Source organism: Rattus norvegicus, chromosome 14, assembly GCF_021556685.1.
Source record: "Rattus norvegicus strain SHRSP/BbbUtx chromosome 14, alternate assembly SHRSP_T2T, whole genome shotgun sequence".
NCBI classification, from domain to species: Eukaryota; Metazoa; Chordata; class Mammalia; order Rodentia; family Muridae; genus Rattus; species Rattus norvegicus.
This window is the reverse complement of record NC_141547.1, coordinates 81,433,329-81,460,102: the sequence shown is the minus strand read 5'-3', so window position 1 is coordinate 81,460,102 and position 26,774 is coordinate 81,433,329. Positions and strand designations below refer to the sequence as shown.

The 26,774-nt window shown below is 53.9% G+C and overlaps 2 protein-coding genes across 10 annotated transcripts in view; one reads left to right on the top strand and one right to left on the bottom strand.

Moving 5' to 3' along the window:
• Positions 1-899: 899 nt before the first annotated feature.
• On the top strand, positions 900-16,278 carry Fgfr3 (fibroblast growth factor receptor 3). Of its 8 annotated transcripts, none has more exons than XM_087584443.1 (19): positions 900-1,078; positions 1,434-1,625; positions 6,992-7,261; positions 7,564-7,617; positions 8,965-9,134; positions 9,219-9,342; positions 9,425-9,615; positions 10,523-10,673; positions 11,371-11,515; positions 11,993-12,183; positions 12,530-12,675; positions 12,879-13,000; positions 13,082-13,192; positions 13,268-13,458; positions 13,575-13,697; positions 13,781-13,851; positions 14,049-14,186; positions 14,318-14,423; positions 14,599-16,274. In XM_087584443.1, exons 10-19 carry the CDS (start codon positions 12,007-12,009, stop codon positions 14,743-14,745), a joined length of 1,332 nt encoding a protein of 443 aa, XP_087440569.1. In that variant the 5' UTR covers positions 900-1,078; positions 1,434-1,625; positions 6,992-7,261; positions 7,564-7,617; positions 8,965-9,134; positions 9,219-9,342; positions 9,425-9,615; positions 10,523-10,673; positions 11,371-11,515; positions 11,993-12,006; the 3' UTR covers positions 14,746-16,274.
• A 2,339-nt stretch (positions 16,279-18,617) lies between these two features.
• Positions 18,618-26,774, bottom strand: part of Letm1 (leucine zipper and EF-hand containing transmembrane protein 1) — a 42,164-nt gene continuing 34,007 nt past the window's right edge. The window contains exons 10-14 of one of the 2 annotated variants that reach the window (XM_087583206.1): positions 26,346-26,480; positions 25,378-25,512; positions 24,292-24,482; positions 22,940-23,078; positions 18,618-21,597 (exon numbers count right to left, since the gene is read on the bottom strand). In XM_087583206.1, coding sequence (XP_087439332.1) covers positions 21,448-21,597; positions 22,940-23,078; positions 24,292-24,482; positions 25,378-25,512; positions 26,346-26,480 — 750 coding nt within the window. In that variant the 3' untranslated portion in view covers positions 18,618-21,447. 2 annotated transcript variants of the gene reach the window in all.

Sequence of the window (26,774 nt, the reverse complement as noted above, 5' to 3'; positions counted from 1 at the left end):
TCATCAGACCTTGTGGAGTTTGAAAATGAGACAAGGCTCCCTGCTTTGGGAGGGTAGATACAGAGGCCATCAGTCACAGGGTGGTGTTGGTTGCTGTCACAGAAGTTCTGCCAGGCAGGACCTATAGCTCGCCAGCACGATAGGGTGACCAGGCTGATCCTCCAGGGACCAGCTGTCAGTGTGACACTCTCCAGATGGAATGTGTCCCCAAGATGGGTGTGCTGTGCTAGGGCATCTTTAGGCTAGAGTTCAGGCAGCCCTGGGGCAGGGCAGGCTCCCCTACTTTGTATCCTCAGCTCTTCTTGTTATTCTGAGGCTGGGTAAGTTTCTTCCAAACCTATGTGTTCTTGGGGGAAGCGTGGCTATCATTCCTGAGAAGGATGCGGGCCACTGGTTGGTTTGATAAATACAGCAGCATGTCCTCCTTTTCTAGGGTGCAATCCCTGTGTCTTCCATCACATAAACTCTGCCCCATCCTTCACTGAAAGGTCTCTTCACACGTATTTGTCTTCCCAGAATACTGTCGGGGCTCTGCATCTAAGCATTTAGCGTTCTTTGCCCAGGGTTCAGCTCAGGTGCCGGTTCACTGTGAAGATGCCCTAACACCTGGACCCCCACCGAGGTCAACCCTCTGAGCCCCTGAGCACAGCATTATTGGAGAAGAGTGCTGGTAGACAGTCCTGAGCTCCGCATTGCTTCGAGGGGTCGAGTGTGCGACCCTGGCCTCGCCCGCTCCGCCCCAGCTGGGCTCCCACGCCCTCCGGGACCGCCCGGCGCCCCCGCCTGACCACGCCTCTTCGGATCCCCCGCCCCTTGGCCGCCGGGGAAGGGGAGTGTTCGGGGCGTGGCGGGAGCAGCCCCCCCCCCCCCCGCTGCTGCGCGCCGGGCAGCCCCAGTTCAGTGAGCTGTGGCAGCGGGGGTGGCGGGAGCAGCTGGCGCCGTGCGGTCCGCTCCGGCGAGGGGACTCACCGGTGGGGTGGGCGGCCGGCCACTGGGACAGAGGAGAGCCTGGAAGAGCCGGCCGAGAGCCGAAGCCGGAGCCGCGAGTGGTGAGCTGGGCTCTAGCGGCGGCCGCCAGGTTGGTGTGAAGGACTCCGCTGGCGCTCGGAGGGGCCGGGCGGGCTCAGAAGCAGTCAGGGGGTGCGATGGGGTGGAAGTGGAGCAGTCTGTAAGTGCGGGGAGGCCAGGCAAGGCTCGGGCTTCCCGCTCTGGAAAGTTTGCGGCTACTGCGGCCGTCCTGGGAGGGCTCTGCGGCAACCAGGGAGGGAAGGAGGAGGGAGGAACCGCGGCTGGGAGGAGGCGGCCGGCGCCAGGCAGCCCGGGAGAGCTAGGAGTCGGCGGGCGGGCGGGCCGGGCTGCCGGGGTCCCGGCTCAGGAGCGAGGCCGCGCTTCCCCGCTGCCCTCCGGAGTAACTCAGTGTTCTTCTCCTGTAGTCTCCGCAGCGGCGCCGGAGCCGGGTGTGGGGGGTTGCAGCATGCCCGCGCGCATCGCTTGAGGACGCCACGGCCCCAGCTCCGGAGCCATGGTAGTCCCGGCCTGCGTGCTAGTGTTCTGCGTGGCGGTCGTGGCTGGAGTTACTTCCGAGCCTCCCGGTCCAGAGCAGCGAGTTGGTCGGAGAGCGGCAGGTAAGGACGGACCCAAGCTGTTTTTCCGGTAACCGGCCCTGGACTCTAGGGGTTTTGGCATCAGCGAACAGCCCTTGGGTGAGGAAGGGGCATTGGGTTGAGTAGCACCACAGGGGCCAGTGCGCCTGGGTTTTGTTCCCCGGCCTGCAGATAGCTGTCAGCTCGGACGCGGCAGTTTATGGGGGTGTCTGTAGGCTGAGAGCCACCACCCAAGTGCGAGGCGTCACGGGGAGCGGTGCGCCGTGGCGGTGGTCCCAGGCCGAGGTGCGTCGGGAAGGCGCGCAAGCTGACTTCCCACGATGCCTATTGTTGCTTCTCGGATTTGAGAGGACGAAAAGTGCCTGGTTATTGGTTCCGCCATCCTCCCGGAATAGTTCTTGCTCTGCTTCTGCTAAAGGAAGGCTCGACATTGCGGAGTGGATAGTAGTATCTCAGCCAAAGCTCAGCTCTCAGTGTCTCGCATGACAAGGTGACAGCTTCAGAGCCGCCGCTCCCCTCTTATCCCGTACGCTGCCTGAGGGGTCGGTTCCCAGGGGCGCGCACGGACCGCCCTGCAGGCCGCACGCTGGGAGATGAGGGGCGGTTGTCCCAAGATCTTGGCACCGCCTAGATAGTCCTCTGGCCGCCAAAGTCCGATGGGACACTGAGTGCCCTCAAACGGGGCTGGAGGCCAAGGATACGAAAAGGAGCCACGGTCCGCTCTGCGTCCCGCGGCTGCCCGGAGGTGCGACGCGCGCGGCCCCCGGCTGTGCCCGGTGGCAGCGTGGCAAAGCAGAGCAGCGGTCTGGCGGGAGGCCGCGCGAAGGGAGGCTTTCGCTCGGTAAGCTGTTGCCCCACCCGAGCTGAGGCCCGAACAGCCGCTCCTTTGTACCTCGGCGGCCACAGACCGCGCATTGATGGCGGCGTTGCCTCTCGGGGAGGTGCGAGTGCGGCGGGCGCAGCGGGAGGAGGCAGATGGCGGTGTGCCCCTCCCGCGCCCCCGCGCCCCTCTCTCCAGCGGCTGGAGCCTCCTGGAACAATGTCATTTTTTTTCTTTTCTTTCTTTCTTTCTTTCTTTCTTTCTTTCTTTCTTTCTTTCTTTCTTTCTTTCTTTCTTTCTTTCTTTCTTTTTTTTTTTATGAATGAAAGTGGGCCGGGAGTTTGAATGTGCGTGTCTTTCAGCGGCGTGACAGAGGCGGTCGGGAGGTCAGCGCGCGCTTTTAGCGCCTGCTACGATTGCCTAGCTTCCCGGGCGCCCAATGGCCGGCTGAGGGACCACATTAGCATGTGCATTCAGATGAAGATATTACTCTTTGCGTCGGGTGTCAGTGAGCTCGGGTAGGGGCGGCGGGGCGGAGCGCACATCCTCTCTGTGCTCCAGGCAGTGACTGTGGCCTCCTGGCACGACCCTGCTGCGGGAACCGAAGCTGAGCTAGGCCTCCAGGGATCGGTGGGATGTGCGCCTGCCCTTCACTTCTGAGTTTGAGCTGGTGAGACAGGTAGGGAATTGATAGGCCAATAAACTTAATCCGGTTCCTTAACGAGATGGGCCGGGCTGTAAAAATACAAAGACTGGTGAAGTTTACAGAGGTCCGGGCTGGCGCTTTCCCTACGAACATAAATTACCAAGCTGGAGCTGGCTGGGGTCAAGGGCTGTGGGGCGGGGCTAGGTGCCAGTCTAACTTGGCCACCCTTGGTGAGGGAAGCCCTGCTGGTGTGCTTAGTTTGGAGAGAGTAACATAGGGGGTCCAGAGGTTGACCCCCAGGCCGGCTTGCAGAAGCAGGGCCTTTCTCCTCCCTTGTACCCCACCTTCCCCCGCGCTCGGAAGGCTGAACTTTGAGCCCTGCTGGCCCTCCCGGTGGTTCATTAACCTGGGCTGATCTTAGACCCTGAAGCTTTAGATCTTATATCGAGCCTAGAATCACCTTGTCCCCCCCAGGTCCCAGGTTCCACTTGGGATCTGGAAACCCCCCGCACCCCCCCCCCCGCTTTTTTTTTCAGTAGCACCTAAAAGGAAAACGAGTTACCCGGGTTAGGGGGTAGATGATGTCTTGGGGAGAGGTGACCTGCCAGGTTGAAAATTTGCTGAGTTGTGAACAAAGCCACTTGGGTTTGGGGCCTGCCTTGGCTTGGGTACTCCCCTACAACGTAAGTTTCCTCACCTGTCCTGCTAGAGAGGACTGGTAATGGCAGGGTTGTTTTGGGGATTAAACCAGATAATCCCCGGTAAGCCCTCATTAGCCCGCCCAGCCTCTGGATTTTTCTTTCTTTCTGTTTTTTTTTTTTTCTATTTTTCTTTCTTGACTTTTATAACGAAGTGTGGAGATTGGAATGTCTTAAGGTGGAATGGTGGGGGGAGGGGAGGAGGAAGACGGGAGACCCTTGGCTTCAGGGCCCTTGGGGCACCCCTCCTTTCGCTTGGGTTATTTTCCTCATACACCTGGCCATACCTCCCACACCAGCTGTGTTCACTATCAAAGCAGGTGTCGCTCCGATCCGTGTCCTGGGTTTGCTCCAAAGTCCAAGTCCCTGGAGTTATGTAGGGTGACCAACCTCAGACTGGGTCTGGATTTGATGCTGGTTTTGTAGTGTGCTCTTAGTCTCAACAGCAGTGACCAGAGCTCTTGGGTCCTCCAGGCAGGGGGTACATCCCTGCTGGTCAGTTATGTTCTCTCTGCATTGTTTGAGTCAGGAGCTTTAACGTAGGTGCGTCTCACCACCACACTCCTCTCTACAGGCTTCAGACACTTAGCTAGGTCTTTCTGGACCTTAGGTCTGCAAGGCACGCCATAGTGGAGGAAACTGAGGCAATCTAGGAGACCCTTGGCCCAGCACAACTTGACTGGGACATGGTGAGCCTATGGTACCCAGGTCCATGTTTGTACCATGTAGCAATGAGGATAGGGGCTATGGAATCCGTGTGGTAGGGACATTGCCCCCTTAAAGGACACAGCAGAAGTACCCGTGCTTGTGGGCTGCATTTGGCTCCTTTATTGATGGGGCCTAGGGAGTTAACTCGTGTGTTCCTGGAGGCTGATGCCTGGCCAGTGCTGTGCTTCCACTGCCTCAGAATAGGGTCTACGGTATCTTATTCTGCAGTCGTCCCAAGCACTGTCCTTCCTTTGTCCATACCTGACTCAGGCCATAAATTCCTCTCAACTCTGTGGTGGTTGTTGGTGGATATGTTGTTGCCCAAGCACCCCCGCCCCCCCATGTCTGGTTTCACATAGCTCTTAGTGGACAAGATGGATGGATGGACAGATCAAAGGTCAGCTCTTTGAGCTGACTGAACCATTCTCCCTCGCCACCCTATACCTCCAGCCATCTCCAAGGTCTGGATCGGGAGCTGCCATGTTCTCTCCCATCTTTGGATAAGGTTAAAGCAAATACTTGTGTGAATAGCTTGACCAGTTGTCTTGCCCAGACCAAACTGGAACCAACTGGCTGTTGCCCTTGGGCCAAGGCCTGGCCTGAGGCTATTGACCAGCCTGTTCTTGCTCTTCTGTGGCCAGAGAACTCCAGCAGCTTCCAGTACTGGGTGGTCCCCACAGGGCATGGCAGCAGGATTGGAGAACTGGAGTCAGGATAGTAGGCCCCTGGCTCTGGAACCTACCTAGGACACCATAAAGCTGCAGGGTTCTGAAAGACGTGAGTTGCATGGATATTTGGGGGATATATGGTTCCCTCTGTCTGTCATAGAATCCTGGTGGACTTTGAGCATGTGGGCTGTCTCTGGGATGGACAGAATTGGGCCTAAGGACTGGTGTGGCCAGAGTGGACAGCTGGGCCTCGAATCTAGGCCATGCGTCGGCGGAATGACAAGTGACATTATAGCCAGTCCAGCTGGATCTGAGGAAGGAGGTCTGCTTAGCAGGACCACCCACTCCTATCCTGGGCCCCGAGCCCAGCTGCCCCGTGATGGGCATTGTCAGGTTCTGGCAGGGGAGCCTGGGGGAGATAGCCCAGCTGGTGGTGTGTCCCTGAGGGCCCCCTATGAGCTGGGCAGCACCTGGGCAGGGGGCAGGTGTATTACCTGTGTCTGCCTAATGGAGGAGCTATGCTACTCCAGTTTCTTAGCCCTCAGGGTGGGTGCCTGGCTTCACTTGGCTCATATGACCATTCTAACAGCCCCCCCACCCCCAAACCTGGTCCTCATTTGTGAAGCGGGGGTCCCATGTCTTCAGCCACCCTATGAGCTCATATGGGTCTCTCTAGTCCACTGACTAGAGAGAGACCTAAGAGATCAGAATGGTATCCTTTTTAAAAAAAGATTATGTATATGTATATGTATATGTATATACTGTAACTGTCTTCAGACACACCAGAAGAGGGCATTGGATTCTATTGTGAGTGGTTGCTGGGAATTGAACTCAGGGCCTTTGGAAGAGCAGTCAGTGCTCTTAACCCCAGAGCCACCTCTCCAGCTGGAGAGTAGTGTCCTTAATGTCTGTCGTATTTTCCTAGCTGGCTGCTAAGTGAGATGGGCATGTAAGTTGCAAGGCATGGACTGTCCAAGGATCCCCCACCTGGTATACTTCCACCCCTGGTTAGACATGCACAGCTCCCACGAACAGCAGCCCTATGGTGTATGCAAGCAAGAGCTGCCCACCCATGTTCTTGCATGATCTTGTGTTGTTTGCTCTCTTTTATTTTGATTTTATTTTTGGAACCATCTCAGACTGGTCTTGAGCTTGTGGCAATCCTCCTGCCTCAGCCTTCTGAGTGTGCGAGCCACCATACCTAGCTTTCTCTTTCCTGTTGTTAAAGTATGTTCTGTTCCCTGGCTGTCCATCCAAACTGGTTTAGAAGCCAAGATGAGGGTTGGGTGCAAAGAGGGCTCTGAAAGGGCTCCCTATTCTTTCTCTGAGCTTTGAGCCAAAGGCCAGGGAAGGACAGCCTGTCTCCAACCTGCTTTTGTGTTGCCTTCCTTTGAGCTAAGGACTGATTTTACATTTCCAAATGGTGGAAGGATCAGAGGAAGAAGAACGGTGACTTTTTCGTGGTACTGGGGATGAGCTCGGGGCTTCAGGCATTTTGGGCAGGTGTTACACCCCAGAGCTGTCCGAAACCCTCCTTGGCACCTTAAGGTGACTTAGGTATTAGGATGGCTGTGCCTCTTCCACCTCGTCTTTGGGACACAGCTTCCTCCTACAGGGCAGAGCCAGCAGCCTTAGCACAGACCATTGACAGACCGGATGCCCCCAGGCTCTTACTGAAACAGTTTTCCACCCCTGATTTGAACACTGTCTGGCAGGATCCCAGCTCCAGGAGCCCATCCCTCACTTGCTTACTACAGCCTTTGCTAGTGTGTTTGCCAAGTAACGTGTTGGGCCCCCTGCATGCTGCTTTGGAGACCCTGTGTCATAGTTTACCGTTTCCTCCACAGAGGTTCCAGGGCCTGAACCTAGCCAGCAGGAGCAGGTGGCCTTCGGCAGTGGGGACACTGTGGAGCTGAGCTGCCATCCGCCTGGAGGTGCCCCCACAGGCCCCACTCTCTGGGCTAAGGACGGTGTGGGGCTGGTGGCCTCCCACCGTATCCTGGTGGGGCCTCAGAGGCTTCAAGTGCTAAACGCCACCCATGAGGATGCTGGGGTCTACAGCTGCCAGCAGCGGCTAACCCGGCGTGTGCTGTGCCACTTTAGTGTGCGTGTGACAGGTAAGTGCTTGGTGGGTGGGGCTGCAAGGTGTGTTGAACAGCTGTACAGCCGGGGACATCGGGACACTCCTGGGCAGGGTAGCTGCATCATCCTTGGGCTAAGAGTGCCCCTGGCTGTTGACAGAAAGGAGGGGGTACCCCTAAGTAGGTGCCTTCTGAAAAAATGGCCTTGTGAAGACAGGACCCCAAGGGGAGGGAGGGGCAGTGGGCCCTGAAGGTGGAGAGCAGTGGAGCTCAGGAATGGGAAGCAGCAGGTCTTTGGATATAGGGGTGTCACAGAACCCCCCACTTGTAACTTGCAGATGCTCCGTCCTCAGGAGATGACGAAGATGGGGAGGACGTGGCTGAAGACACAGGTGAGTGTAGAGCCTAGGCACACACCGAGCTGCTGGGGCCGGGATGCCTCTCTGGTGGTTTGATGGGAACACCGCCATAGGTGGGTAGACCAGGAAACTGTGCCCAGGAGCAGGAGCTCAGATTGTTGCTGGGGACAAGTAGATCCAGGGATTGAGGGCACTAGTGGTTGTTGGTTCAGGGTTGCAGGAGGGGACAGTGGCTGTGCCATGCTGAGGTACACATCGTAAAGAGGGCATCGCAGAGGGAGTGTGTGTGTGTGTGTGTGTGTGTGTGTGTGTGTCTACAACTTGGAGACTAGGTTATTTGGACTGAGTACTTGAACCACTTGGAGACGTCTGGGGAAGAGTGGACAAGGTGTTGAGAGCAATCAAACAGAATTTATGGGAAAATAGGGATGAGTCTGTGGGGGGGCAAGGAGAGTGGGTATAGGGACGTGTATGAGATTTTAGAGTGGAATCTATGTAGGAATCTAGCACTGACACCAACTGAGGCTACTGTCCTGAGGAGTTGTTTGGCTTCTCTTTTCCCTTTTCCCTTTGGCTACCAGGTGGCTCAGAGCAAGATTTCTAACCTAGTGGCCCCCTGCCCCCGGCTCCTGCCCCAGCCACATTATGTGGCCTTGCTCTTGGTTTGTGTGTGCTCTGCCTTCCTGGCTTATCTAGGCTGTATTTGGTGCTTACACCCGACATGGGCTTGGGCTGAGGTGACTAAAGGATCACCTTCTGGACCTTGCTGGTGGTGGGCATCATGAGGTCACTGCTGGCCACCCTGGGAGCCTGGGAGGGCAGCTCAGCCTGGAAGGGCCCCTCGGCCGCATAGGCAGACTGTTCTCTCTTCCCCTGCACAGTGGCTTCTCCACCCACAGATGCACATGGTCCTCTGAAGAGTATAGTGAGGTCACTGCAGAAGGGCCCTGCCTTCCTTTCTGTCCTGGATCCCTGCTCTGTCCCTCAGCTGCCTCAGGAGTCCCAGCAGGGTGGCTTTCTCCACCCAGCCCAGAGGAATCAGCGCTCAGTGTGGGGAAGCACAGCCTGGGCACTGCAGAGGCTAGCTTGCTCGGTTTTGAGGACTGGTGGGATGACCTGGCCTAGCTGCCTCTCAGGATCTGCATCCTACTGGGGTCCACCTTCTGGGGACCTCCACCTGTGAGCCTGCACCAAAGGGCAAAGATAAATTCAAATCTGAGAGTAGGGCAAGTTTAAGTGCAGTGTCGAGGCTCAGGGAGAGCCCGTTCAGGGAAAGCAGAGGACTCCTAATACCTAAGGGGAAACAGGATAGAGGGTGAACAGGCAGGGAAAGTTCTGGAAGGCACTGATTACAGCTGTTACGGGCACTTCTGCCGTCAGGGGCTCCTTACTGGACTCGACCGGAGCGTATGGATAAGAAACTGCTGGCTGTGCCAGCTGCAAACACTGTACGCTTCCGCTGCCCAGCTGCTGGCAACCCCACCCCCTCCATCTCCTGGCTGAAGAACGGCAAAGAATTCCGAGGGGAGCACCGCATTGGGGGCATTAAGGTAGGTCTGGGAAAGGGGCGGCCTGGATGAGGGGCCTGGAGACAAGGTATAGCCTGCGTGTACTCACGAACTAACTACCCACAGCTCCGGCACCAGCAGTGGAGCTTGGTCATGGAAAGTGTGGTGCCCTCTGACCGCGGCAATTACACCTGCGTGGTTGAGAACAAGTTTGGCAGCATCCGGCAGACGTACACCCTGGATGTGCTGGGTGAGAGCCAGGCCGGGTGGCTAAGGCAGGGAATCCCTGGGCCCCTTAGCCCGCCGCCCCCTGACCTGACTGCCTCTTGCAGAGCGCTCCCCACACCGGCCCATCCTGCAGGCTGGGCTGCCAGCCAACCAGACAGCCGTTCTGGGCAGTGACGTGGAGTTCCACTGCAAGGTGTACAGCGACGCACAGCCACACATCCAGTGGCTGAAGCACGTGGAGGTGAATGGGAGCAAGGTGGGCCCTGACGGCACGCCCTACGTCACTGTACTCAAGGTAGGTGCTAATGCCAGCTGGTGGCTGGGTGGCTGGGTGGCTTGGTGGGTGATTCAGCTGGGGCTGCCCTGGCCTTGGTTCATACGCGTCCAAGGGATATGTTGGGATTTACCTAGGTGTTGGAGCTTCTGTGAGAAGGGGCAGTTTCGTCCCAGTGCATGTCACCTGCTCTGAGCTCTAGGCAGGCTCTGTGTTACTTGTACCATGGGACTTGGCTCCAAGGGCTGAGCCTGCAGAAGTCTTCTCTTGGGTGACAGTTATGGTAGCCCAGGACAGGAGGATGGTTGCTGAATTAGAACCCTCTGGACCCCAGGGGACTGGCTAGACACTCTCCAGCTGGCCTGGGTTGGCTGGTGTCATCTGCTTGCATATAGTACTGGCCCTGTCCTGCCCTCCCTCTGACTGTACCCGAGTCAGGACTTTGCCACATTGGAAGCCCAAAGAAAACAGTTGTTGAGAGACAAGGAGGTCTGGTTGGGGAGGGGAACAGGCACACAGTTGGAACAGGAATCCCGGCTGCTGAGAAAGAGGCCACTGGGGTGCCTCTCACCATGGGTGTGGATGTTCATGAAAATAAGCTGGTGGCCCTAAAATGACCCGTGGGGTGGGGGGGGGTTAGAGGCTGTGGGTTACAGGTTTTCTTTCTTCCCCCTACCTCTCTCCTCCTCTACTCTCTGTATCTGTGTGTGTGTGTAAGCATGTCTGTATACCTGTGGTGGCAGACATGGAGGGAAGGCCTCTTTCTGAAGCCATGCCTTATACTGTCATGATGTGCCTCCTCCCCAGGCAGCTTTCCGGGTGCTGCCCAGCCCCCAGCCCGTCTTTGGGGTCCCTTGCCCTGCCTCATCCTCACGTCCTTCTGGAGCTGGCTCGGGGTGTGCCTGAGCCCAGTCTCTTGTCCCCGCAGTCCTGGATCAGTGAGAATGTGGAGGCAGACGCACGCCTCCGCCTGGCCAATGTGTCGGAGCGGGACGGGGGCGAGTACCTCTGTCGAGCCACCAATTTCATAGGCGTGGCCGAGAAGGCCTTTTGGCTTCGTGTTCACGGGCCCCAAGCAGGTAACGACTCTGTCCCATGCCTGCCTGGCACGCTGAGCTCCAGCTCCAATGACCCAGCCATGCACCTGCCTGCATGCCCTGCACGACCCGTCCTGCTTGATCTGCCTTTGGCTCCAACTCTACTTGTGATGCCTCAACAATACTGGTTGCCCCCAGTCACTGCTGACTGACCTGACCGTCTGCTTCAAAGCCCCCTCCCCCAAGGCCTGTGCTGTCCTCTTGCGTCCCTCACTTGCAAGCTTAGAAGATCTTTAGAGCTTGTTAGGGGCCATGTCCTGCGTGCGCTGTGTGAGAGCATCGACCTTGCACCCATCCCTGGCTGGCTGATGCCTTGTGGCTTCCCATCCAGTCCATCTGTCTGCCCGTCCTTTTGTCTGCATCTCTCTTATTTCTGCACTAACTCTGCATGCTGCCTTTGTGTGGCACTGTGCTGCCCACCTGCCTGTTGCTCACCTTGGGACAGAGGACTCACCACTGGTGGAGGGACTGGCTTCAGGCTCAGTGCCTCGGTGCAGGAGGCAGAGGGCCCTGGGCCTCCGTGGCTGTGGCAGGGCCATGGTGGTGGCCAAGGTTGTGGTGGTGGCGGCGGCGTTGGCGTTTTCCTTGCAGCCTGGCTAGATCATCTCCATGTGGACTGCTGTGGTACCCAAAGGGAGGTGTTGGCACTCGTCTGTCGCGCTCTGTTCTTTCTTTGTAGACTGCAGGAGCTAACACCACCGACAGGGAGCTAGAGGTTCTGTCCTTGCACAATGTCACCTTTGAGGATGCGGGGGAGTACACCTGCCTGGCGGGCAATTCTATCGGGTTTTCCCATCACTCTGCGTGGCTGGTGGTGCTGCCAGGTACTGGCTTCTGCTGCTGCTCACGCTGCACCTGTCTTCTTGGGGTGCTGTCTCAGGACATGCCAAAGCTGCCAGGGACTGTGGGGGGGGGGCCCTTACGGCTTATGGCTGCCCATCCTGTGAAACTCACCCAGGCCTTGTGCTTGGTATGGGAACATGAACCTGCCCCATCTTGGTCCTGCAAGGGCCTCTTCGTTCTCTAGCAGGGCTTCCCCTACAGTCCTGATCTGAGCTCTGGCATTTCCTGGGTGCCTGGGTAGCGGTGTGGGTGCTCCTGGCTCTGCTGGGCTTCTCTCCTGGGTGTGGTCCCTGCTGACTCTCCTCAGATGACTTTCGACTACACTACAAGGTAGTGTAGTCAGCCCCTCCTCTCTGAGTATCCCAGGTCCCTTCCCTCCCCCACTGGGACCTGTGGTTCTGGCCAGAGGGGAAAGTTTGAAAAGGCTGGATGAGGCCCCAAAGTGTTTATCTTTGCAGCCGAGGAGGAGCTGATGGAAGTTGACGAGGCTGGCAGCGTGTACGCGGGTGTCCTCAGCTACGGGGTGGGCTTCTTCCTCTTCATCCTGGTGGTGGCGGCAGTGACGCTCTGCCGTCTGCGCAGTCCCCCAAAGAAGGGCCTGGGCTCGCCCACCGTGCACAAGGTCTCTCGCTTCCCGCTTAAGCGACAGGTAACAGAAAGTAGATACCAGGTTTTGAGCTCCCTGTCCTGCCTTGAGTCTCCTAGAGTCCCAGCAGGGCCTGGGGCCTGCCTGAGACAGACCTCTCTGTGGTTGGGTGGGCTCGTACCTCCTTATCTCTGATCTCCATAGGGGGTTCAAGTTACTCTGGGGGCAGCCTGTTTTTAGTTGCCTTCAGTTACCACTGTGTAGAAGTCAGAGCAGCCAGCCCCTTTCTTGGCCCCATACCTTCCCTCATAGACTTGACCTTGCTATCCCGTAGGCTCTAGCACCCCACCCCTTTTCCAATGCCCAGCCCACGTTGTGTGGTACCAACCTGTCCTGATGACCCAAGCAGGTGTCCTTGGAGTCTAATTCCTCTATGAACTCCAACACACCTCTCGTCCGGATTGCCCGGCTGTCCTCAGGAGAAGGTCCTGTCCTGGCCAATGTTTCTGAACTTGAGCTGCCTGCTGACCCCAAGTGGGAGCTATCCAGGACCCGGTCAGTGGTGGTGAGGGACAATGTGTACTTGGTCAGGGTTCTGGGGTTGGGGGCTAGGTGGCTACTGGGCAGGGAGGTATTCCTAAGGTACTCCAGGGTGAGGTTTGAGAAGGGGTCATTCTTAGTTTCTATGAGAAAATGCCCCTAGGGCTTCTGAGATAATGAGGGTTGGGTACACACTCACTGCCTGTTTCTGTGGCCAGGCTGACACTCGGTAAGCCTCTTGGAGAAGGCTGCTTTGGACAGGTTGTCATGGCAGAAGCTATTGGCATCGACAAGGACCGCACTGCCAAGCCTGTCACCGTGGCCGTGAAGATGCTGAAAGGTGAGGAGGGTGGGCGGGGGAGTAAAGAGGGGCACTTGAGGGCTATGGGGCCATCCGATGACACCCCCATTCCCGGCACAGATGATGCCACTGACAAGGACCTGTCGGACCTGGTGTCTGAGATGGAGATGATGAAAATGATTGGCAAGCACAAGAACATCATTAACCTGTTGGGGGCCTGCACCCAGGGTGGTAGGTCAGGGGTAGGTGGGCATGCTGCTGGGGCTCCAGGGTCTCACGGCATCTCTAAGGTGCCTGTGCTCCCAGGGCCCCTGTATGTGCTGGTGGAGTATGCAGCCAAGGGCAACCTGCGAGAGTTCCTCCGGGCACGGCGGCCTCCAGGCATGGATTACTCCTTTGATGCCTGCAGGCTGCCAGAGGAACAGCTCACCTGCAAGGATCTGGTGTCCTGTGCCTACCAGGTGGCACGGGGCATGGAGTACTTGGCTTCCCAGAAGGTGGGTAGAGACAGCGCCCAGGGCCGGTGGGGGCCTCTCTGAATGGAAGAACTGGTGACAAGCTTGCCTAAGCTGGGGAGGGGTCGGCTTAGCCCAGGTTCCTTTTGTCTCCTCAGTGTATTCACAGAGACCTGGCTGCCAGAAACGTGCTGGTGACTGAGGACAATGTGATGAAGATTGCAGACTTTGGCCTGGCCCGAGATGTGCACAACCTGGATTACTACAAGAAGACCACAAATGTGAGCACTGCTCCTGCATGGTTGGGGTGTAGGGTCCCACCAGGAGGCCCCACCCGAGAGCCAACACCTCTCCCTCTGCCCAGGGCCGGCTACCTGTGAAGTGGATGGCACCAGAGGCCCTTTTTGACCGAGTCTACACCCATCAGAGTGATGTGTATGTGTCCCCACGTAGGATGGGGGTAGGGAGATGGGACACGAGTGGCACTTTTGCAGCCTTCGGGGTCCTGGTTCTCTCACTGGGCCACAAGCACAGCCCTGGCTTCTCTTTGCCTATCGGTGGTGTGTCCTGATGCAGGGCTGCTATGGTAATGCACCAGGAGTAACGGGCTTTTTGTCCTCACTCTCCTGCAGCTGGTCCTTTGGTGTCCTCCTCTGGGAGATCTTTACACTGGGTGGGTCACCATATCCTGGCATCCCAGTGGAAGAGCTTTTCAAGCTGTTGAAAGAGGGCCACCGCATGGACAAGCCAGCCAACTGCACACATGACCTGTGAGCCTTGCTCATCCCTCTACCCAGTCCCTGGGGTGGCAGGATTCCTACCAGGGCCCTTGGGATGGGTAGGGGTGCAGTGAGGAGGGAATGGGCAGCAGGCCAGGGACCCATAGCTGTACTTGCCACAGGTACATGATCATGCGGGAATGTTGGCATGCAGTGCCTTCACAGAGGCCCACCTTCAAGCAGTTGGTAGAGGATTTAGACCGCATCCTCACGGTGACATCAACTGACGTAAGTGTCACTCAGTCCTGCCCTCCCTGTGGCTGCCTTGCTTACTGTGGGTATTGCTCCTTAGAGTTCCAGTGGAGGGACTGGCCTTTAGGGGGCATAGTCTGAACATAGATGGTGTGGAATAGAAGGGGGTGCATGCTAAGGGACGGTCCTGACAGCCTTGTCCACCAAACAGGAGTACTTGGACCTCTCGGTGCCATTTGAACAGTACTCGCCAGGTGGCCAAGATACTCCTAGCTCCAGCTCGTCCGGGGACGACTCTGTGTTCACCCATGACCTGCTACCCCCAGGCCCACCCAGCAATGGGGGACCTCGGACGTGAAGGGCCGACAGTCCCACAGACCAAGCCCCAGCCAATGTTTACGCGGACCCTAGCCCGCCCTGCTACTGCTGGTGTGCAGTGGACCCTAGCCAGCCCAGTGCAATGGGCCAGCAATAGACAAGACTTCCTGCGTGTTTATCCTTGGCTCCTGGGTGCAGAGGCCCCTGGGGAACATGTACTGCTGTAGAATGATCTCCTGACTGGCCAGGGCCAGGAGCACCAAATGAGAATGTAAGAGGGCCCCCCCGCCCCTGTGCGACAGTGGGGTTCTGGCTCCCTCACTCCCCACTGCTACCTTACAGGGACCGTTGTAGAGAGGGCTGGACTTCATGTCCAGGGTGGGCCTTGGCCTTTTTGGTGCCCAAAGCTGAGCCTGTAGGGAGGCTCTGCTCTTATGTGGCAAGCCTCTCTCCTACATGGCACCTTGTGCCTGGGGTGAGTCATAGCTCGACACCTCCAGGCTGCCCGCTTCCCATCCTGTCCCTCAAATTACGGGTACCTGAAGGGGGGGTGGCCATAACTTCTATCAGAAAGGTTTATTCCAGAGGAAAATGTACATTTATATAAATAGATGTTGTGTATGATATATATAGATATATACATACATATATATAAGAATATCTATATGGAAAAAGGCAAAGCTGAGGCCCAAGGGAGCAAGACACCCCATGGGGCTCACCAGTGAGATGGCACAGGCAGGCCGAGAAGCAGGGGCCTTTTCTGGCATTGCAGTGTTGTTTGTATCTGGACCTGTATATTTGTAAAGCTATTTATCAACCCTCGGAGCTCCAGTCCCCAACCCCAGGTTCATAGCGTTTAGTCCCAGGGTATTGCAGAAATTTTAAGTTGTAACTTATTAACAGCTGAAGAGGTTTATGCTGAATCTAGGGAGTTGCTGAGAATGTGCGTCTGTCCTCCCACCAAGGCTGGACGTGGCCCCGTGGAGCTTGAGTGACTCTCCTAGTTAGCCATGGCTCCAGTGAACATCTTTTTTTTTATTTTGTTTCCTTTGGCCCTCTTCTGTGGGGGATTAGATTATATAGGGACTTTCTTTAGAAGATTTTTAAAGATTTCAAGGTGAACTGGTATTTTTCATACAGATTATTCTAATTGTTATGTGTTCCAGGCAGGGGCCTGTGCCCAGGGAGGGGCTGGCCCTGCAAAGAAGGTTCAGATGTTAATAGATGTCTGTTACAAGTTTATCTATCTATAATTTATTGAGTTTCTACAAGTTGTTTTGCTGTAGGCTTAACACTTCTATGCAGTGATTCTAGACTTTTTATAGCCTAGACTGCTACCTTTCAAAGCTTGGGAGAGAGTGCTGAATGCAATTTTGTTACAGTTTGTACTGTTACTGGGCCCTAGGCTTGGGTGGCTGTCCCTTGCCTGTCAGCCAGCAGGGTCAGGACAGTGGCTCAGGGTGACTTTCTTGGGGCCTAGCATATGGTTTTTCAGCCCACACTGGCAAATGTGGTTTTGTTAACACAGCCAACTTACTTTCCAAAAAATAAAGATAACTGGTTCTGATATCCATGAGTGCCTTGCTTTTTGTTGTGAGACCTGTACATCTGTGTGTCCTTGTTGCCTGTGGGGACAGGTTCTGAGGTATGTCCCAGGGGAGGAGGGATAATAGCTCCTGGGGATTCAGCAGCCTTGGGCTGGTCCCTAGAAGGTATTGTCCCAGGCTCCAAAGGGGCCGTCTTTGCTTTTTCTTCTCAGGGTAAGGACAGCTGGACTCAGGGGTGCCTTCCTGTGGCCCAAAGTGGCAGGCTGGTTAGGGTTACCAGAGTCTAGAGGTGCCAAGGACAGGATGCAAGGAAGTTGTGTCCATAGGAGGGGACCATGGATATGTATGTGGAGGAAATGTTCTGAGTCTCTTCAGTCCCCTAACTGCCCTGACAGGGGAGGTATCTCATGAGAACAGAGGGTGCTTACTTACATTTGAAAGTCCTCTGGGGGAAAGGCAGGTAGCCAAACCCCTGGTTTAAGCAATCTACACTGGGCCAGGCATGGTGTAGGCAATCTCTGAGTGTAAGGCAAAGCTGGTCTACGTAATGAGTTCCAGGACAACGCAGAGAGAACTTAGTGTTTCCTTCCTACATCCATTTTGTCTGTTGTACTTTCTAACCTTGGGAGAAGACCTGAGGGCTGAATGAATTTCATCCCTTGCTAGGATCGGGTCCACCTTCTAGTGAGGGGATTTATGACTGGAGTCTTGGCTCTAGACTGAAAGAGGAGCTTAAGGATCTTTGGGGAGGTACCGGGTTTTAGGGGAAACTATAGGCCTTGGGTAGTGTTGCTGTTGGTCACCCGTCAACTTCTTGAGGGGCACCAGACAGTTTCAGGGACTCAGAGCCACACATATGATAGTGACTGTGCAGAAGGCAGCTAAAGGATCTAACTAAAGCCCAAAGAACAGCATGTGTGCATATACGAGCACAAGTGTGCAAGTATATGTAGGGCGTGGCACCAGGAGGATGGCATTTTTATCCCTGAAACCCAAGAGCTGTGGCAGCCTGTAGCGCCCTCTAGTGTCATTCTGAGCATAGCTTTGTACGGTAATCTGAAGGCCCTTTTCAAGTCCAGGCAGGGCTCTTGATCTACATCTAGGGAAAGCTAGCACCAAGGGGTTGGTCCACGGGGACAACCTGAAAACTCTGAAAGAGGCAGGGGCCATAGGTCAGGATGCTGTACCACCAGGGTTTCCTGGGTGGCCACTGCCCAGTGGCTCTAAGCCATCATCAAACTCTAGTCTCCTCTGGAGGAATCTATTCCACTGCCTGGCCTTTTGAACATGGGTAGTAATGATGGTGGATGGTTTCCTGGCTTGCTTTAGCTGGTACCAGGAACAGGCTGGCTCCCAGGACACTCCTGCACACTGCCACTGGCCTGTGGCTGGCTGTCAGACTGGGTTGGGATAGGTCCTAGTGTTCTGAGGACCAGCAGCAAGAATGATCTTCTGAGTTGGAGAGATGACTCAGTGATTTATTAAGAGTACTTGCTGCTCTTGCAGAGGACCTGGGTTTTATTCCCAAGTCCCACAGGATGGTTACAACCATCCACAACTCCAGTGTCAGGGGACAGAGCCTGGTCTGTGGGCACTGGATGTAAACATACTTGCAGGCAAAACATAGAATTCATAAAAGTGGAAAGAATTATTTTCCCAAGAAGGGAAGAAACCAGTTGTGTGTCAAATGTCCTGTTTTCCAGTGAGAGAGTCAGGCACGGTCACACCCCCACTCCCTGGTGCACAAGGCTTTCCTCAAGTCACTTGGGGTCGGGACTTGAATTTACTGTCTAAATGTTTGCTTTGTTCTCAAAAGAGCCAGTAGGTGGGCTGCGCCCTTTAGATACTGACTGTCCTTCCTCACCCACAAGCAGCTTCTACCCTTGCCCTGAGACTTGTACTTCTTGAGCCTGGGGACCGATATGACCTCAATCAAGCATTCTAGAAGACACCACGAATGGCTACAGGAGGCCATGCACTCCATGCTGGTGTCCTGGGCTCAGGGCAGCAGTCACTGATGAGATCAGATGAGAATACTGTTAACTCAAAAGCCAGACCCTCCTCCCAGATAAGGTCCCAAAGCAAGCACCAAGGTGGGGCTTGGGGAACTGCGTCCATCAGGCTCGCTGTCCTCACATCCCCATGGCTGGGTCCTGCCCTGGGCTGGTTTCCTGTGGGCACAGACCTCATTTCCCTGGGGTGCCTTAGCAAGGTCTCAACTCCTGCCCACCCTGTGCAGCTCACGAGAAGAAAAAATTGGGCTGTGAGGTACCTTAGTCTGTGGTGGTCTAAGCGTTGGCAGGCTGGGAGAGCCTGGTTAGGTGTGGGAACTCCCAACCTGGACATCAGTTGTACAGCAGACAAGTCATCAGTGGCACTTTATTCAGTCAGTCCTTACATCAGGTCTTTAGAAAACATCATGCAGCCTGTTAGCCCCACAGACCCCTGGGTTAGCCTAGAGTCTAAGAAGTCCTTCCTTGTCAGCTTCTACAAAACAGGGCTGTATCACAGGATGAGGGCTTTCTCAGATAGGTCCCACAAGTCAAGAGCCTGGAACCAAGGCCTGAGCCCCCAAGTGTGAGCTGACACTCACCTAGGGGCCAAGGGGAGAGTCAAGCCCCACTAAAATCTCCGCACACCTGGTGGTCAGAGCACACTCATTAGAGCTTAAGGTGGTCTGAGTTTCCATTCAATTTCTTGAGTAGATTGCTCAGGGTTCAGAAGTATCACTTTGGGCTGTTACACGAACATGGAAGATGTCTACACATTATTTAGGTGAGGCTCTGGGACCCCTGGAAGACAGAAGAGGGTACAGAACTTGCTCCTTACTGTGGTCCTAGGACGCAAGACCTTGAGAATGGCTTTTAAGAACTAGATGGTGCCCTTCACATTTAAGATGTTAATAGTCCAAAGAAGCCTGGTATTTAGGTGCTAGCTTCCCAGATCCTGTGTGGGAAGGTGGTGTGGAGTGGAGAGAGGAATACCAGACTCCTGTGTTGAAACCGTACTTTCATTTAAGAGGTGCAGATGGCTCAGCTCCTGCACACACGCCCTGGGCAAGCGCTGAGGTGCAGGACTGTTACGAGTTGACACAAACTAACTTTCAAACGCTCAGCCTGATTACAGTTCTCAGTCCTGCATCTGCTATTTCTCTTTTAGGGTGGTGGTGGTGGTGGTAGTGGTTCAAGACAGGGTTTCTCTGTGTGGCCCTGGCTGTCCTGGAACTCAAGAGATCCACTTGCCTCTGCCTTCCGAGTGCTGGGACTAAAACCGTGCGCTGCCATCACTGCCCGATGGATCTGGTATTTCTAACCCTGACTCAGTTGTACTAGGTAAGGTCAGCAGTGAAGCAAACAGATATGGGGACAACTTCAAAAACCAAGAAGCATCCACTGGTAGACCTTCCAGCACATGTGCTTGCTAAGGTCAAGCGGTGGGGTGATGGCGTGACCTGTGAGGACAGAGTCCAGAGTGGCAGTTGGAGGGACAGCAGGGGATTCCTGAGTCGGCAGCAGCCAGCACAGGCCACAGACAGTGCCCCGCAATACAATACAGAATGAAGATGATAGGTAGACACAGGACAGGCTCCAGAGTGCTGGACACAGGAGATAACCTCTACTGTGGGGACATATTTGGCAACCATAATCTTGTCCTCGTAGGGTACACGGGATTCACATGTGACCATGGAGCCACTAGACTCCTTCCATTGTGACTCTGCAAGGATTACATGCAAGACTCATCTATTTCTCCTTAGCATAATATATTTCCTTTAACGGTCAAGAAAGAAGTTTCAAGAAACTGAGAAAGTTGCATTCTGGTTGCTGTTTCTCTGTACATGATCCGAATCCTGTCTGGAGTCAAGAAGGTTTTTTGTTTGTCTTTTTTTTTTTTTTTTTTTTTTTTCTGGACAGGGTCTTGCTAAGTAGCCCAAGCTGAACTGATGATCTTCCTTCCTCTGTGCTCCAAGGATGGGGTTACAATGTGAAGGTGGTGGTGATGCTACAGGACACCCAGTCCTGGCCTGTCCAAGGAGCCATTTCCAAATGAGAAAGGCTGCTGGCCACTCAGCAAAGAGCTCTAGGCTGTCCACTCAGAGGGGTGCCAGTGAGCTGTTGGCAGGCAGAGAACGCCATGCTGAAAGCTCTGTGGTCCATCACAGGGCCACTTCCTCACTCCTTGGCCAGAGCACAGCCGTGAGCATTTGTGCTAAAGAAGCTGGAGCCCTGAGCCTACAACATTCCCTTGTGAAGCCTCATCTTACACTCTGTCATGTAAGCCAGGACTTGAAATTTACGTCAAAGGCCACACAAAGCCTCAGGTAGATTCAAGTTGCAGACGTCAGTTCTCTCCCCCAGGCCTGCTCAGCAACGTGGATGCCCAACAGAAAAGATTTCATTTTCAAAGGTTTCTTCAATGTGTGTCACCCACTCTATTAGGAATTACTCATGAATTAGGCGGACGGTCATGTATGAAAATTCAGTACTGGTCAGTTAAAGAATTATTAAGTGGAAATTGATCAATGGTGAATTGAGAGAGCTCTAGTCAATATGTCTCGGAATCCATACGGGACAGACACTGCTGTCAGGGACCTGCAGTTAAGACAACCGTGGAGGCATGAACGAACAGATCTATGTACACTGGCGTTTAGGACTCTCAATCCCTCAGCCTGACGGCAGTGTCTTCAGAACAGAGCAGCCTGCAGTTGTGTCTGTCTAACTCTTACCCCAAGGCCTATGCGGACACGCAGGCTCATCCTCTCGGCTCAGCGCATGTGCTGGGAGTTCACTGGTTCTCATTCTCCTCTCAGGATGGAGGCTCGCCCAGATCCTGATCCAGTAAGGACATATACAGAGAAATGCCTTCCTACTGGCCCGGCCAGAGCCATCTCTGAGGCAGGGGTCAGTGTGGGGCTATGATCCTTTAGGCAGCTGTACCTTAACCCACGGGTCAGGGCCAGTTAGGACCACACCATGGCATGAGTCCAGATAGCCACACTCTCCAGCTCCAGCCAGACTGAATCTTCGTGGAATGATGAAAATTAAAAATTGCTTCATTGTGGAAGTTTCTGATTTATTCCACAGACAAAATATTAGATTTGCCACTAAAAATCACCTCAGAGCAATCACTCGTGTGCCGTGTCACCATGGTGGGTATGACATGAAGGCAGGCCCCGTGGGGCCAAGAGCCCGGCAGCTCTAGTTCTTCACTTCTGCCGCCTCCTTCTCAGCCTTTTCCTTGGCCTTTTCCTTCTCTTCCACCTTTTCTTCCTTCTCTAGTGTGGCCACAATCTCGGCTACCTGGGTGGTAGAGATCTGGACATCTTCTTTGTTCACCAAGTCGATTACCTACACAGAGGGAGGGAGACTTAGGAGGTGCTGCCCCACTGCACTGCCCTCCACAGCTCTGGGGACAGCACGGACCCCCCCTCCTCGGAGCTCCCTTCTTGGCTGCGCCATTTTACTGCACGCTATGGGTATCTGGGCTCCTCCTGCTGCTCTGCCACTGGAGCCGCAGACCTCCAAAGGTCATAGACTTTACAGGGAGGGCATGGTGTCAATTCCCGATTCCTGCTAGCATGGCCCTGCCACCCTACAAGAAGCCTGGGACCTGCCCTGAGCATGGCTTCCCTGGAGCATTGGGTTACATCTGCTCCTGCCATGCAGACTGAGGGAGAACATAAGAAATGCTCAGCATCTATGTCTGATGGTGCCTGCTTTAAAATGGAACTAAAGGACATTAACCAGTATTTCTGACTATATATAGAAAAATCACAAACTTGCCAGGCATACTGAGAACCGTGATGACAGTGGCAAATTTTCTCTCCCAAATCCACGACCTATAACTTACAATTTGTAGGCTGGAATCTACACTTCCCTAGAGGCTGGATCTCGACTCAGGTCCTGCGGGCTGATGTGCCTGGAGCTTAGCCACGATCCCTGTAAACTCTACCTACTCAGTGTCTCTCTGGTCTCAGGCGGCCCCAAAATGGGTCCTGGCAGAGGTGTTTACCCTGTTCCTCAGATCTAATAGGGATGCAAGGTCCTGTGGTACATGCGGAAACAGTCCAAGGCAGCATGCTGGAGCGCACCTGTGGCAGGTCAGGGGTGCATTTTCTTATCTCACCAGTATGTCTGGAACTTAGTAACTTCTTAATTCCAGTGGGATTTCAAACGAGAGCAAAGGGCTGAGACACTTGGGCTTGCAAACCTGACTTCCTAATAGTCTTCTTTTTTTTTCCAAAGATTTATTTATTTATTATAGGTACACTGTAGCTGTCTTCAGACACACCAGAAGAGGGCATCAGACCTCATTAGAGATGGTTGTGAGCCACCATGTGGTTGCTGGGATTTGAACTCAGGACCTCTGGAAGAGCAGTTGATGCTCTTAACCACTGAGCCATCGCCCCAGCCCCCAATAGTCTTCTTTTTAAAAGGATTTATTTATTGCATGTGTGTGAAGGTGCCAGATCCTCTGGAGCTAGAATTACAGACTGTTGTGAGCTGCCATGTGGAAGTAGGAATTGAACCTCATTCCTCTGTAAGAGCAGCTAGTACCCTTAACCAATGACAGCCATTTCTCCAGACCCCTCTCGATAGTCTTAAAGCTCTGAATAAGCAGCTCGACAAACCCCTGGGCCCTGAACCAGGAAAGCAGCCAGGCTGGCCTGGCTCATCTGCAGAGACCCACCTTAACAAGATCATCGATGTTGATATTGCCATCCTTATTTTCATCCAGGGCTGAGGTCAAACTGATCAGCTTGTGTTCTGGAATGTGCTTGATTTGCTTCATGGCGCTGATGAGCTCGTCGACGCTGATGACACTCTCCCTGGGGAGTGCAGTCCACATGTGATATTGGCCAGGTGCTTCGTTTCATGCCTTACCCACAGCTCCCCCCGTAAACTCTGATCATGCATGAACTGGAAACATCAGCATGACTTCTCCCACAGTGAGACCCTAAGCCTCTCTCCCTTCTAGATGCAAGGCGAGCATGGACACTTAGGGAGCGCGTCCTTGGAAGCTGGGGAAGTTGCTTAGCAGCTGTCAGTGTTCTCACTACATGAGGACCTGAGTTCAAATCCTCAGAACCTATGTAAAAAGCTGGTAGTAGTCACACGTGTGTCTATAACCGCAGTGCTACTGGGTAGGGGCAGGCATAGGAAGATCATGGGCTTGTGGGCTCATAGCCTCCATGTGCACATAAGCATGTACACCAGCACACACACATACTTACACATATAGAACATATACAAATACCACACACGCACACACACACACACACATGTTCATGTATACCACGTACACACACACATGCTCATGCATACCACATACACACACATACACATAAAACTGAGAAAGTCTTGAGGCTGCAGAGATGGCTCAGTGGTTAAAAGCAATTACTGCACTTGCAGAAGACTTGAGTTCAGTTCCCAGAACCCATGTCTGGGGGCTCACAGTTGTTTATGCCTCCAGCTCTAGGGGATCTGATACCTTCTTTTGGCCTCTACAGGCACCACACACATGTGCATATCCCCACAGTGCGGAGTACCACAAGTCCTTAGGCCCCTGTCTTCCAGGCTACCAACAACCAATTCAAGGACCTAGAGTAGAAGCTGAGCCCAGCGGTAGCTACCTGCCCTCACTGTAGAGTCTATGGTCAGGACTTGTAGCAAGTCTACTCATAGTGGGGTCACAAAAGCATGGAGTATATCACCACTTCCTGGTGTCTGCTCAGGAAGGCAGACTGTTCATAATGGTGTCATAATACCAGGGTTAGAAAATGGAGGATGCAGGAGAGAGCCTGACAGTTTGAAGAACCAGGAGCCAAGTGGGGTTAAGACTAAAGCTCAAAGTGATGGGAAGGCAGGGAACAGACAGATCTGATGATCTATCTAGGTAAAATGAGCATGCGGTTGCAGAACCTGAGCTGTGAAGGGAGGGAAAATAAGAGCGAAGACCCTGGAACCCTGGCTGCCCTGGGCCCCAGGTGAGGCGGACAGGGAGAGGCAAAGGGCTATACTTTGGAATAGAGGCTTGCTTACCCTGTGGGAGAGCTCGCAGCAGCGGGGTCCAGCTTGCCGTTCTGTTGCGTGGTCTCCAGCTGTGTGATGAGGCCATCGATCTGCCCGATCATCTGCTGCACCCGCTTGGACAGCCTCTTGCTGGCTGTAGACTCTTCTATGTATTTCTCATCACCCGTCTTGGAAAGTTCCTTCTTGATCTCCTGCAAGTCCTAATTTAAAAAGCACGTCCCAAAAAAGAGGGAAGGCTCTACATTAATTTGACCTTAAAAATTAAGTCATGAATTTGTGCTAGGATGTGGTTTAGTGGTACAAGGTACTATGCACAAGGTCCTGAGTTCGATCCCCAGCTCCACAAAACAGAAATCAACCAAACAAAAGAACTAAATTCAGCCTTAGAAATTGCAGATTATTATTTCTCTCATGCAAATTTTTTATTTAGTTTTATAAGTTCAAATTTTTAAAATCTATTCTGAATTCAACTTCCTTTGTATTAGCAATGAATGAATGAATGAATAACTAAATGCTCAAGGAAGTCTAAGTATTATCTTTCTTTACATGGGTCAAAGATTACAGGGGTGAGAGCAGGCTGAGGAGCAGAGGGGAATGAGGCACTGCCTTGTCTAGTGAAAAATGTGGTTTCTGGTGGAGAAGTCACATAGCCAGAGGGGATTAGCACAGGGAAGATGAGACATAGAAAATTGACTATTAGCATCAATCTCTAAATCATTACTTTGCCAGCAGGGTAGGGATAATGGTCTTGTGGTAACGATAAGGGTAGAGAACAGTGACAGCTGGGGCGGAGGAGAGTTAGTGGAACAGCACGTACCTAGCACTATGAAAGGAAGGAAAGGAGGGACAACCACGAGATAAAAACAGAAGTGCCCTGGAAGGCCCGGATGAAAGTATGATTGCACTCATTAAGTGACTAAGCTGTTCCCATGACACCAGGGTTCTGACAGCTATCACCAACATAGCAACAAGGGTCTCATCAACCTACACAGTGGCCCAATCATCTACCCATCCTCTCCGGTGTCAGCCTGGTCCCTGAGCAGCTGCTGGAGGGCTGCCTACAATGGTCCATCTTCCCGACCCGCGTCTACCCACCTCACTGTAGTCCTGGACATCCTCTTTCAGCAGCTCCAGCTCCTCCTTCTCCTTGGTCAGGGACTTCTTCTGCTCCTTTAGCTTGGAGCAGGCGTCACTGAGGATGTCAATTTCCTCCTTGGTTATCTCTTCTCCCTGGAAAGAAATGAGTAGATAAACCTAAGTCAAGGGAACAAACAGCTTCTGCCCCTAAATGTTGAAAACCTTTCTGTTCACCCCATATAAGCAAACACTAGAGGACAGCCTCAAGTGAGTTAAAGTCAGCTCTGAGCTATGCTGGCTACGGCACTTGTGTGTGTCTTCTTGATGTGCCAGCAGAGAGAGCATAGTGGTGATCTCCAAATGTTGCCCTATACTCCTTAGGATTCTATCCCTACTCTTGCTCTGTGGGACAGCCTGTGTTTTCTAGACTCCCACAGAGATGGATTACTAGCTCTGTTTCTTTTCATTCTGATGTCCAGTGGTAAACTTTCTAATGTGGCACACACTCTAACAGCTTTCCCCTTCTGGGTGGCGTTCAGTAGCTAGGACAGCTGCTGTGAATGTCTGTGTACAGGTGTAAGCAGTTGATCATAGGGCATAAGTCTGCTGTTTCCAAAGAGGTCCAGGCTCTCCACATCCTCACCAACACTGGCTGGAAGGCCACATTTTTCTCTTTTGTAGCACAGGGCACTGAGCCTACGGCCCTGAGCACGCGATGTATGGAGCACTCCATGTAAGCACCATAATGGGATCACCGCCTCAGCCCTATCTTCTGTTTCTAAAAGACTGTTTATGAGTGTGTACAAGGGTGTTTGCCTACATGTATGTCTAGGCACTACGCGTCTGCCTTGTTCCTGAGGAGACAAGAGAACGGGCACTGGTCCTCTGTGTATAACTGAAGTGAGCTGCCATGTGGGTGCTGAGAGTCAAATCTGGGTCTCATGGAAGAGCAGGCAGTGCCCCCCTCTCCTGGTCATGTAGCTCACCTTCAAACCTTCCAGAACAGGTGCTGTATCCTTTAGTATCTCTGAGGGCGGGATCACATCAACCATCTTGGGCTGAAGCTCGGCGCCTGGCCTCCCAGGGACAGTGGCTTCTGCTACTTCTGGCTGGATGTCCTTCTGAAATGAAACAGTACCACACTGTCACCCTGGAACACTCTGCAGTGGTAGGGAGACCGACTGATCACTATCCAGCAACAGTAGCTCCCTCCACCCACGATGAGCCAGCCACCCGAGGCCACCGCAACAGATTCAGTCAGAGCATGTGGCTCCCTCGCTGGGACTGAGACAGGGGGAGGGATGTGCATGAATAACTCAGGCAACTCCAAGGTCCAGTGACACTACAGCTTCAGCTACTGCAGCTTCTGAGACCACGGAAGCCAAGAGTGAGCACAGTCGTGGGGCGTCAGTAAC

Coding starts and splice junctions, on each gene's coding strand:
- Fgfr3 (XM_087584439.1), top strand. CDS start 1,523: ATGGTAGTCCCGGCCTGCGTGCTAGTGTTCTGCGTGGCGGTCGTGGCT. Junction 9,616..10,522: donor CCTACGTCACTGTACTCAAG/GTAGGTGCTAAT, acceptor TTGTCCCCGCAG/TCCTGGATCAGTGAGAATGT. Junction 12,676..12,878: donor TGGGAGCTATCCAGGACCCG/GTCAGTGGTGGT, acceptor TTCTGTGGCCAG/GCTGACACTCGGTAAGCCTC.